The sequence below is a fragment of the Oryctolagus cuniculus genome, chromosome 4 (assembly GCF_964237555.1).
Source record: "Oryctolagus cuniculus chromosome 4, mOryCun1.1, whole genome shotgun sequence".
In the NCBI taxonomy this organism is placed as follows: Eukaryota; Metazoa; Chordata; class Mammalia; order Lagomorpha; family Leporidae; genus Oryctolagus; species Oryctolagus cuniculus.
This window is the reverse complement of record NC_091435.1, coordinates 100098708-100111479: the sequence shown is the minus strand read 5'-3', so window position 1 is coordinate 100111479 and position 12772 is coordinate 100098708. Positions and strand designations below refer to the sequence as shown.

Here is a 12772-nt window from a genome sequence, read left to right as displayed (position 1 = left end):
CATATGGGGTGCTGGATCAGGCAGCATTTTACCCAGCTGAGCCACAGTGCTGGCCCCTTTAAACACGTATTTTGAATTTGTTGAAGCCCTAGTCCCCTCTATGTAGGAATTGTGAGGAAATTGCTTCCCCATCTACCTCCAACTTGTGCATCCCTTTTCTGAAGTAAAAGCTACCCTGGAGATGCTGGGAGGGGCCGTTCCCTCTGGGAGGCAGGCAGGGAGCTGAGTGCACCTGCTGCTCAGGGAGAGAGCAGACGAGGAAGCGTGGAGCCTTTCCTATGACCGCCAGCTTGATAGGCGCTGTTGCTCCGTGTTGCTTCGTGGTTACGCTCCGGCTGTTCTGACTGCTCTCCAACGACTTTCCAGTGGTTGGAAGTGTGCCAGGTGTGACCTGCGTGAAAACCTCTGGTTGAATCTGACCGATGGCTCCATCCTGTGTGGAAAGTGGTTCTTTGACAGCTCCGGGGGTAACGGGCATGCGCTGGAGCATTACAGAGACATGGGCTACCCACTGGCCGTGAAGCTGGGAACCATCACTCCTGATGGAGCAGGTGAGTGTGCCTTTCCTGCATGTGGGGATGTGCAGTGGCCTCTGCTTAGATTTAACTAGATCCCAAGTCCTTACAATTGGAGGACCCAGGTTTGAAGCCTGATGCTGCCTCTAATTAGCTGTGAGGCCTGGGGTAAGTTTTCTTTAAAAATTTTTTTGCTTAATTTATTTGAAAGGCATACATGGGTGTGTGTGTGTGTGTGTGTGTGTGTGTGTGTGTTGGGGATGGGTGGGGGAGAAAGAGATCTCCCATATGCTGGTCTACTGTCTCAATGCCCATGACATCTAGGGCTGGCCCAGGAGCTGGGAACTCAATCTAGGTCTCTCTGGATTGCATGGCAGGGACTCATGTACTTGAGCCATTGTCTGCTGCCTCCCAGAGTGTGCATTAGCAGGAAGATGGAATCAGGAGCTGAGCCAGGATTAAAGCCCAGGCACTCTTATATGAAGTGCAGGTGTCATAAACAGCATCTTAATTGCTACGTCAAATGCCTGCCCCACTGAGTAACGTTTCAGATTCTCTTGAAGATGCCGACAGTACCTCTCTCATGTATTGTTAATGTGCATAAAGCGTTTAGCACATGCACGTGGCAAGGTCTTAATCAGTCATTATCCTTCTGTGCGTCTCTTGGCTGAGGGTTCAGAGCAGGACACAGGATTTTGAAGTGATGTGCGCAATCTAGTCCGCCACTCGAGTCCTGGGAGGAGCCTAGAATTCATCATGGAGATTAGTATCACTTTAGGAACAGATGGATTCATCATGGAGAAGAGTCCTGGCGTCATCCGGCTGTGGTGGCGCTCACACTGACGGGTCAGAATGGTTTCCTACTTGAACTGTCAGCTGCAGAATCAGTCTGGTTCTTTTTGCTTTCACACAGTTTGTTCTAGTTTTGATCATGCTTATCCAGTTAATTCCATCCCTCTTTTTCTGAGGGAAAGGAAGATGATGAGAAACTTAAATATTGGGCAGCGGCTGTAAGAACCCTTTATTGTATCATCACTGAGAGCATTCAGTAAACACTGATCTGGGCCAACATCCAACCCAGTCTTCTCTATTTTTCCAGGCTTTAGTCTTTGTTTCTTTGCTTTAAGGTAAGATGATGTTTTTAGGAGAAATGTAAAGATATCTGTCTTTTCTCTGCCATCTTTTTTTTTTTTTAAGGATCTATTTATTTATTTGAGAAGCAGAGTTACAGAGAGAGAGAAAGAGAGAGAGAGAGAGAGACAAAGAGGTCTTCTATCTGCTGGTTCACTCCCCAAATGGTTGAAATGGCTGGAGCTGGGCCAGACCAAAGCCAGGAGCTTCTTCGGGGTCTCCCACGTGGGTGCAGTGGCCCAAGCACTTGGGCCATCTTCCGCTAGCTTTCCCAGGCCGTCAATAGGGAGCTGGACTGGAAGTGGAGCAGCTGGGACTCGAACTGATGCCAGTATGGGATGCCGGTGCTGCAGGCAGATGCAGCCCTTCTCTGCTATCTTTCTATGTCTGAATTAGTCTGCCTAAGGGTTAACAAACCAAGATATTTCTCCTCAGTGTGGGACATTCTCATTAACCATTGCTCTTCCATTGAACTGGTTTAATTTCTCATTTGTTTTATAATTGAGAACTGAGAGGTCACGCCAAGATTCCTTTGGGGGCCGGTGCTGTTGTGTAGTGGGTAAAGCTGCCAACTGCAGTGTCGGCAGTCCATATGGGTGCCAGTTCAAGTCCCAGCAGCTCCACTTCTTCTTCTTCTTCTTCTTTTTTTTTTTTTTTTTTTTTTTGACAGGCAGAGTGGACAGTGAGAGAGAGAGACAGAGAGAAAGGTCTTCCTTTTGCTGTTGGTTCACCCTCCAATGGCCACCGTGGCCGGCACGCTGTGGCCGGCGCACCGCGCTGATCTGATGGCAGGAGCCAGGTGCTTCTCCTGGTCTCTCATGGAGTGCAGGGCCCAAGTACTTGGGCCATCCTCCACTGCACTCCCTGGCCACAGCAGGGAGCTGGCCTGGAAGAGGGGCGACTGGGACAGAATCCGGCTCCCCGACCAGGACTAGAACCCGGTGTGCCGGCGCCACATGGCAGAGGATTAGCCTAGTGAGCCGTGGTGCCTGCTAAATCCCAGCAGCTTCACTTCTGATCCAGCTCTCTGCTATGGCCTGGGAAAGCAGTAGATGATGGCCCAAGTCCTTGGGCCCCTGCACCGAGTGGGAAGACCTGGAGGAAGCTCTTGGCTTCTGGCTTCAGATCATCACAGCTCCGGCCATTGCGGCCAATTGGGGAGTGAACCATTGGATGGAAGACACCTCTCTCTGCCATTCCTTCTTTCTCTGTGTAACTCTTTCAAATAAATAAAAATAAATCTTTAATAAAAAAATTCCTTTGTTTCACAAATTGGAGTTTTCCTGCTTCCAAATTTCATGGAATTATTTTAATTCATTAGAGTAGCTAAGAGGGTCCCAGGTGCTGGTACCAGACAGAGCAACAGACAGAGTGAGTGAACTAGCTTTGATCTGTTGGTTCACTTTCCACGTGCCCAACAACTGCTGATGCTAGACTAGACTGAAGCCAGGATGTGGGAACTAAATCCAGGCCTCCCGCGTGGGTGACAGGGATCTAACTGCTGAGCCGTCACCTGCTGCCTCTCAAGGTGTACATTAGCAGGAAGCTGGAATTGGTAGTGGGGCTGCTTCTGAAGCCCAGGCACTCTGGCATGGGACGTGAATGACTTAAGTAGCCTCTTAACTGCTAGGCCAAATGTCTGCCCCCCCCTCCCCCCCTTAAAATTTTTATTTGTTCATTTCTTGTTGTGAATGTCTTAGGCTGACTTTCTAGTAGGTGTATGCGTAGGTGTTCTTGTTGGTTTATAAGATCTCCAGCTGTTAGAGTATTAACCCATTGTCAGCCATAGTTGTTAGGTTTCTTTACTTCTCCTTGTGAAAGAAGAAGAGCTTTAAGGGTTTATCTTATATAATTGAGAGAATTTGAATACATACTCACAGTTAAGTCATCAACGGTACAAACCTTTACAACAACCATGCAGATCATACACTCTGGGATGTGGCTCTTGAATTCATTCAACTGAAATAATGGTAAATATTTTGAACAAAATTCAGCTTTCCTTCCTGTGTATGTTACGTCAAGAGTTGGTTTTAATAGAAGTGATTATTTTCACTTGTCATTTCATTTTAGTTTATGGGGTGCATCAATTCTGTTTTTATATCCTTTAAATCTGTTTAATAGATTGATAACTGCAAATTATTGTTTATTTGAAAACCAAATAAATTAACAAAAACATGCATAAAGTTTCCTGAACTGTCTGACGATGAGCCTTGTGTATGCTGGGCAGAGGGCAGGGTGTCCCTGTCTGGGGGTGGATGGCTGTCTCCTGGTGGGGTCGCCTTTGCCGAGGGTTCCGCCTTCCACATTTGCTAGGCTCCCCAGGCTGACGCAGTCAAGGAGACAGGGTCTCAAAGTTAGGGCATTTGTTTTTTAGTTCATAGTGAGAACCACAACTGCCAGTGAGTGGGATGTTTATGTCAGCTTGACCAGTACATTCCTTCCCTGTGGGAAGTTGAATTATATTTAGAAGATTGCTTAGTGAACATGGAATCCAAGAAGGTTGTGGACTCATAGACTGAATGCTGGTGTGATCTGGCAGTCCTGGTTTTCTTTCCCACAATGAGGAGGTACCTGTTCAGAGAGAAACTCCTGCTCATCCGGGAGGTCTCAGATTTGAGTTCCCAGGAAGCCCTGATCCCCCCGGCTCTGCCAGGGTGGTGGTGTTTGTAGTGAAAGTGGGCCCTTATCACATGCCGTGCTGGGTCCCCATGGGTACAGCAACAAACAAAGAAACTGATCACTACACAAACAAAGAGCTGTCTAGGTGAAGGCAGAGTGAGGTGCTTTTTTCTTTTTAAGATTTATTTTTATTTGAAAGGCAGGGTAACAGAGAAAGAAAGAGAGAGAGAGAGAATCTTTCATCTACTGGTTCACTTTTCAAATGGCCACAACCACATTAGAGAGAAAGAGAGAGAGAGAGAGAGAGGGGAAGGATCTTCCATCTACTGGTTCACTTTTCAAATGGCCACAACCACCAGATCTGAGAGTGAGAGAGAGAGAGAGAGAGAGAGAGAGAGAGAGAATCTTTCATCTACTGGTTCACTTTTCAAATGGCCACAACCACATTAGAGAGAAAGAGAGAGAGAGAGAGAGAGGGGAAGGATCTTCCATCTACTGGTTCACTTTTCAAATGGCCACAACCACCAGATCTGAGAGAGAGAGAGAGAGAGAGAGAGAATCTTTCATCCACTGGTTCACTCTTCAAATGGCTACAACCACCAGATCTGGGCCAGGCTCGTCTCTTCTCACTCTGGGTCTCCTGTGTAGGTGGCAGGGACCCAAGCACTTGGGCCATCTTCTGCTGCCTTCCCAGGTGCATGAGCAGGAAGCAGAACTGAAAGTAGAACAGCTGGGTCTCAAACTGGCACTTGGCCATGGGATGCTGGCATGGCAGGTGGCAGCTGAACTCCATGCCACAGCACCAGCCCCAAGGGCACTGTCACATGGGATATGAGCGACTTAACTGCTAGGCCAAATGTCTGTGCCCACTCCTTTTTTATTTATTTGTTTCTTTTTGTGACTCCTTTAGGGAAGGGAGTTGGGTAGGATGGTGCCTGGACAGGGGTGTGGTTTTCTTCCAGTGGGGGAATTAGCTATTTACCTAGGACGATGCCTCAGTGCCTTGGGTGATTGTAGCTCAGCTTCCAGGGTTGCCCCAGACAGTGGCTGCACCGGCTCCATAGCTTCTCCAGTTGGTCTTTCTCCCTGGTCATCTTCACCCTGACCCAGGCACATAGTCCTGCGAATTCCTCACAACCTGAGCCTTTGGAGTCAACGCTTTGACCCAGCTGGTGTGTGCTCAGTAGCATCTCCTGCTCTTCCATTGTAGCACTTCTCATGGGATCCTGTGACTCTGTTTAATGGTGGTCACCAAGACAGCATGGCTGGGAGGCCAGGCTATGTCTCTTGCATCTGGTATGGCCCCCATGCACACAGTAGGTGCCTGGTGAATACTTGTGGAGCAAACAAACGGAGGAAGACACCTGCACACTTTACTCCTCCGGTTCACCTTTTTCTTTCTTTTTTCCTGTTATATTGATGTCTTTGTGCTCTGTTTTCCTTTCCTGACTGCATTGTAGGTTTTTTTTCTGGGCTGGGAGTTCTATTCCATCTTTAAAGTGATCATCCAGGCCTCTGACTCCATTCTCTCTGTTTATTTTTCAAATGCAATTGCTGGGGCGTTCTCAGTTCCCCTCCTTTCCTGTTGTGGCAGATGCACTTCATGCGCAGAAGTACAAACGCCTGGCGGACCGATCCCAGCGGATGAGAGCTGCATCTGGCGAGAACCCTTCTTCCTCCTCATTTCTCTTCCTCAGTGTTTGGCGGTTCACTCCCCAAATGGTCACAATGGTCAGAGCTGGGCCAGTCTGAAGCCAGGAGCCAGGAGCCTCCCCTGGGTCTCCCACATGGGTGTAGGGGATTTAAGGACCCAGGCCATCCTCCACTGCCTTCCCAGGCCACAGCAGAGAGCTGGATTGGAAGCGGAGCAGCCAGGACTCGAACTGGTGTCTACATGGGATGCCAGCACCGCAGACCGGGGTCCAAACCTGCTGCACCACAGTGCCAGCCCCAAGAACTCTTCTCTTAAAAAAAAAAAAAATTATTTAATTTATGTGAAAGGCAGTGTGACAGAGAGAGAGAGAGTCTTCCATCTGCAAGTTCACTCACCAAATAACCACATAACCATGTAACCACAAGACAGGGCTGGGCCAGGCTGAAGCCAGGATCTTTGAACTCCATATGGGTCCCCTTCATGGGTGGCAGGGATCTAAATACTTGGGCCATCTTCCACTGCTTTCCCAAGCACATTAGCAGGGAACTGGATTGGAAGCAGAGCAGCTGGGACTTGAACCCATTTTATGATATGGGATGCTGGTGTTGTAGGCAGTGGCTTAGCTCACTGTGGTACAATGCCAACCCCCAACATAAGAACTTGAGGTGCATTATAAAAAAATTTTAATTTATTTATTTGAGAGGCAGAGAAAGAGATAGAAAGAGAGAGAGAGAACCAGAGAGAGAAAGAGAGAGAGAGAGAGAGCGAACGACTATCACTAGTTTCCAAATGCCTACAATGGCTGGGGCTGGGTGGGGCTGGGTTGTGCTGAAGATGGGAATTTGTTAACTCAATCTGGGTCTCCCACATGGTTGCAAGGAACCCAAGTACTTAGGCCATTATCTCCTGGATCTGCCTTAGTAGGAAGCTGGAGTCGGAATTTGGAGTTGCAAGCAGGAAATGACCCCTGGTACTCTGATATGGGACACAGGAGTCTTAACTGCCTGGCTAAACCCCTGTCCCTGTTGAGGTACATTGTTACCTTTTGAACCTGAGGGGAAGATTTGAACTTGTCTGATTTTCTGGAGTTTAGGAAACTAGCCTAAAGTTACATCACAGAACCGCAGCCAGGTGTCTGCTGAGCACCCTCACAGCAAAACCGCATTTCTTTCTGAGACTGTTTGGAATATTAGACTTGGGCAGGGACCCTGCTTATCTTAGTTAACGTTCTGTCCTCAGGCTCTGGGTATGTTTGGTGTTCAGTAAATGTTTGTTGACTGTGATGCATTAATGAATGAATGAGTGGGCAAGTTAATCTGTGTGGCTGAAACAACTCTAGTCCTAACCATGTGATAGAATCATGCTAACCTTTGGGGGAAAACACTTTTCAGTCGCTTATTGTATTAAGTCTAGAAAACACAGGAAACCAAGAAAAAATAAATCTCTTCATTCAGAGGTCACAGATGCTCACCATTTTGACTCCTACAGATTCTCAGTGCTGGTTCCTGCCTTAGCCTCATCTCTGCCCTTTTTCCTAAATTCACTGTTGAATGTACTGCACGTACATGCCCATCACATGGATGGAATATTTCTGTTATTAAACTTTTATTTTATCTTTTCTGTCTCATTTCAAGTTAAATGACAAACTGAACCACAGAGAGCGTGAGGCAGCATCCACTGGTTTGCTCCCCAAACACCTACCCCAGCCGGGGCTGGGCCAGGTCAGGGCCAGGACACAGGAGCTCCATGCAGTTCTCCCACATGGGTGGCAGGAACCCAAGTACCTGAGCCATCGCCTGGTTCTCCCAGAGTGCGTTAGCAGGAGGCTGCATTGGAAATGGAGGTGGGACTCAATACTAGGCCCTCTGATGTGGGATGCTGGCTCCCCAAGTGGCTCTTCCCCCACTTACCACAGTGCCTGCTCCTGCATGAGTACAAGGCAGCATTTTCAGCTATGGAGTCCACTCAAAATATTTCTCTGACTATGTGTCAATTATAAATGCTTCATGATTGCATTGTTTAAGGATCACAGTTCACTTTTAGATTTCTTACATGTTTACATGTCACTCACTAAACTGCTTTTGTCATTGGGGTAACAAATAATTCTAGTCTGACCAAATCATGTTGTCTTTGGAGTAGGAAGAAAGTGTTAATTTCTCAATGTGACAAGAGCCTCATGAGTTGAGAACCACAAAGGACAGTGAGATTTTTCACTTATTTCAAAATTCTAGGCCAGTACAAATGGTTCAGTTCTAGTAATTTTATTCTTTTTTTAAATGAGCCCACAGATTAAAAAATTACATTTATTTATTTTTTTCACTTTGTTTGAAAGGGAGAGAGAGAGAGTTGAGAGAGAAAAAGATAAGATCTTCCATCTGTTGGTTCACACTTCAAATGGCTGCAACAGCCAGGGCTGGGCCAGGCCAAAACCAGAAGTCAGGAATTCTATCCAAGTCTCCCACATGGGTGGCCAGGATTCAAGTACTTGAGCCATCACCTGCTGCCTCCAGAGTGTACATTAGCAAGGAACTGGATCAGAAGGGAAGGAGTCAGGACTTGAACCAGGTGTTCTGATATGGGATATGATTGTCTCAAGCAGAGTCCTTCACTATACACCAAACACTTGTCCCAGTTTGGTTATTTTACAATAGAGCCCTGATAATTAGAGACTTAAATTCTTTTTTTTTTTTTTTTAATATTTTTCATTTAAAGGCAGAAATTGAGAGAGTGACAGAGAGAAAGAGGGGAGGGGGGAGAGAGAGAGAGAGAAGAGAGAGAGAGAGATCTTCCATCTGCTGGGTTACTCCCCAAATAGCTGCAGTAACCAGGGCTGGGCCAAACTGAAGCCAGGAGCCAGGGGCTTCATTCAGGTTTCCCATGTACGTGCAGGGTCCCAAGGACTTGGACCATGTTGCACTGCTTTCCCAGATGCATTACCAGGGAGCTGGATCAGAAGTGGAGCAGCCAGGACTTGAACTGGTGCCCATATGGGATGCTGGCACTGCAGGCAGAGGCTTAACCTTCTGTACCACAGTGCCGACCTCATGCTTAAAGTCTTGAGTTTTCAAGACTGTGTCCCTAGTTAATAGTAATCAAAATTAAAGTGCCTGGACAATGCTATTTTCACTTCCTGCCAAGAATATTGACAATGCATTTGTTTCAAGTTATTAGTTTACATGCCTTTTTTTAAAAAGCCTTTTTAGTATTTAAACTTTTTGGAAACGTTTCTTATTTGGATTGGAATTTGTCTATTTTGTTTTTTTTTTTAACTTTTATTTAATGAATATAAATTTCCAAAGTACAAAATATGGATTACAATGGCTCCCCCCCATAACGTCCCTCCCACCCGCAACCCTCCCCTTATCCACTCCCTCTCCCCTTCCATTCACATCAAGATTCATTTTCTATTCTCTTTATATACAGAAGATCAGTTTAGCATACATTAAGTAAAGATTTCAACAGTTTGCTCCCACACAGAAACACAAAGTGTAAAATACTGTTTGAGTACTAGTTATAGCATTAAATCTCAATGTACAGCACACTAAGGACAAAGATCCTACATGAGGAGTAAGTGCACAGTGACTCCTGTTGTTGACTTAACAAACTGACACTCTTGTTTATGGCATCAGTAATCACCCTAGGCTCTTGTCATGAGCTGCCAAGGCTATGGAAGCCCCCTGAGTTCACTGACTCTGATCATATTTAGACAAGGCCATGATCAAAGTGGAAGTTCTCTCCTTCCTTCAAAGAAAGGTACCTCCTCCTTTGATGACCCGTTCTTTCCACTAGGATCTCACCCGTGGAGATCTTTCATTTAGGTTTTTTTTTTTTCCCCCAGAGTGTCTTGGCTTTCCATGCCTGAAATACTCTCATGGGCATTTCAGCCGGATCTGCATGCCTTAAGGGCTGATTATGAGGCCAGAGTGCTGTTAGGACATTTGCCGTTCTATGGGTCTGCTGTGTATCTCACTTCTCATGTTGGACCATTCTCTCCCTTTTTGATTCTATCAGCTAGTATTTGCAGACACTATTCTTATTTATGTGATCCCTTTGGTTCTTAGTCCTATCATTACGATCAATTGTGAACAGAAATTGATCACTGGGACTAGTGAGATGGCATTGGTACATGCCACCTCGATGGGATTGAATTCAAATCCCCTGGTATGTTTCTAACTCCACCGTTTGAGGTAAGTCAGCTTGAGCATGTCCCGAATTGCACATCTCTTCCCTCTCTTATTCCCACTCTTATATTTAACAGCGATCACTTTTCAGTTAAGTTTCAGCACTTAAGAAGAATTGTGTATTGATTACAGTATTCAACCAAAAGTATTAAGTAGAACAAACGAAAAAATACTAAGAGGGATAACATATTAAGCTGCTCATCAACAGTCAGGGTGAGGGCTGATCAAGTCACTGTTTCTCATAGTGTTCATTTCACTTTAACAGGTTTCCTTTTTGGTGCTCAGTTAGTTGTCACCTATCAAGGAGAACAAGTGGTATTTGTCCCTTTGGGATTGGCTTATTTCACTCAACATGATGTTTTCCAAATTCCTAACAGGGATCACTTTTCAGTTAAAATTTAAACACCTAAGAACAATTGTGTGTTAATTACAGAGCTCAACCAATGGTACTAGAACACTGAATTGTATTAAAAAACATAACTGATTGCTGCTATCCCAGTTAAAATGGGCCTTGTTGGAAGAGGAGTAGAAAAGAACACTGGGCAGTGTTTAACCTACAAATAATAGGAAGACAATTTCCTTTGGAGGGCACTACATCTCCACATATGTGGGTATGGTTAGTAGGTACCCATGCACCTGTGTAAAGCTGACTGGCCCCAATAGTGTCTGAACATTACTTGTTCTTTTAGTAATGTTTTCAGGAGGAGGGACCTCATTGGACAGGGTTTCATTTATTGTCTTGGGGGTATCTTTATCTATTTTCCTTGGAATAGATTTTGTTTTTCAAATCTAGGATTGAAGAAATTTCGATTCTTGAGTCTGTCTTCTACAAATGGTTCTTCACCAAGGCTACTGGTATCCTGAGATACCTAAAGGAATATTCTCATATAGAGTGAAGGGGACTGTGCAGGAGTCAGATACCTGGGGTTTGGGACCACCTGCAGGATATGAGGCCAAGATAATTTAGCATTTATAAGCCTCTTTTCCTCACCTGTGAGATGGGCTTGAGAATGTTCTCTGCTCTCCCTCATTGTATTGCTTTAGAGGACAGAGAAGGCAGGGGTGGGATAGCTTTGAAAACTCTGAGCTGCTTCGAGGTTGCTGTGCACCTGAGGATCTTGTTAAAATGAAGATTCTCATTCAGAGATTGGGATGGGGCCCTGGATCCTGGATTCCTAACGAGCTCCCAGGTGATCCTGCAGCTTCAGGGCCATGCTCCCCCATATGAAAAGCCAGGTTCAGTTGAAAGCAGTGTGCTGAAAGGTGGAATACTGTTAACCCAAGGAGAGGAACTGCCCCCCTCAGCACAGAGCTTCCTGACACAAATGGGTTTCCGGTCTGGCCAAGGCACAGATCCCTCAGGCTCTGGGACTGTCAGACAGGGTCTGGGGTGTCTGGAGCCCCCTAGGTCCCCTGGAACACAGACACATACTCATTTTGTGTGAGCCATGGGGTGAACATGTTTGAGAAGCCCCACACATTCTGCAGAGTTCTCTGAGGCATGGACACTGAAGTTGGAAGGAAGGGGTGAAGTTGTGGTGGGGGTGGCAGCTGGGGAGGTGGAAGGTCTAAGAATACAAAGGGTTTCACCGGCAGAGTTTGGTTTTGTCCTGGATCCAGCACCCCCATCCAGCCATTCACCTGCATGGTAAGGGACCGCGTGTCCACCCTGTCCCCTCATGGGCTCTCCCTGCTACGGCCACCACCCTCCTCCTTCACCTGCCTCTTCCTAAACTTAAGAGCTATGCCACTGTGCTCCTGGTTAGAAAAAAAAAATCAAGTGTTAGGGACTTACATTTATCAATTTTAAATTATTTTAACTTCAGATAGCCTTTATTTTCTTGATTGAGATGTTTCATTTCCTGAAAGTGTTTCATTTCCTGATATGTGTGTATTTTTATACAGTACACCCGTTTGTTATGTTTCTTGTTTATCATCTATCTTTCTCCCAGTTGAACATCACAAGGTTTTTGTTCATTTGCCCATTGATATATCTCAAGCCTGGTGCATAGTAGCTCAGTCAATATATGTTGGATATTAAATGACTTGCTTGCATTTCTCAGTGCCTGTTTTCTGTTCACCCTCCAGATGTTTATTCCTTTCAAGAAGAGGAACCTGTTTTGGATCCTCATTTGGCCAAGCACTTAGCGCATTTTGGAATCGATATGCTCCACATGCATGGGGTGAGAAGGTCTACTTTTGTCTCTAATCCCATTTTGTGGGGTGAGTGGGAGAGGCAGCTGTTTGGTTTATTTAATGTACAGTTCCAGTAACACAGATCTTTATTTTATAGATTTTATGTTTTAATGGTTGCATTCACTTCTTGAATTTAATTCATTAGCATTTGTTTCGGTTAACAGCCTAGAATTTTTTTGTGTGTTGTAAGCAAAAGGCCAACTGGTCCAGTACCATTTTGTTTAGTTGGAGTGTAGTTGCAGGATTTCTGTCCCCTGTGATAGACAATTGCATGAATCACTTTGTTCACCACAGGGAGAAGTTATGGGGAGATGACCTTTAAAATGATCCGTGACCAGCACCACTTTAATTAGCTGCAGGAAGGGAAGCCGAGTTCCTAGGCGTGGAAAGAATAAGCCAGCACCATATTGTTGATGGAAAAGCTTTGCTTCTTTTAATACCATGGTTTCCAGGGGAGACTGTGACTGTGGAATAGT

At 45.7% G+C, this 12772-nt stretch overlaps 1 protein-coding gene across 2 annotated transcripts in view; it reads left to right on the top strand.

Moving 5' to 3' along the window:
• USP13 (ubiquitin specific peptidase 13) overlaps positions 1-12772 on the top strand; it is a 123139-nt gene that overhangs the window by 50610 nt on the left and 59757 nt on the right. For both annotated transcript variants that reach the window (XM_008266542.4, XM_051818794.2), the window contains exons 6-7: positions 367-551; positions 12189-12283. In XM_008266542.4, the coding sequence (XP_008264764.3) occupies positions 367-551; positions 12189-12283 (280 nt within the window). The remainder of the gene's footprint in view (positions 1-366; positions 552-12188; positions 12284-12772) is intronic.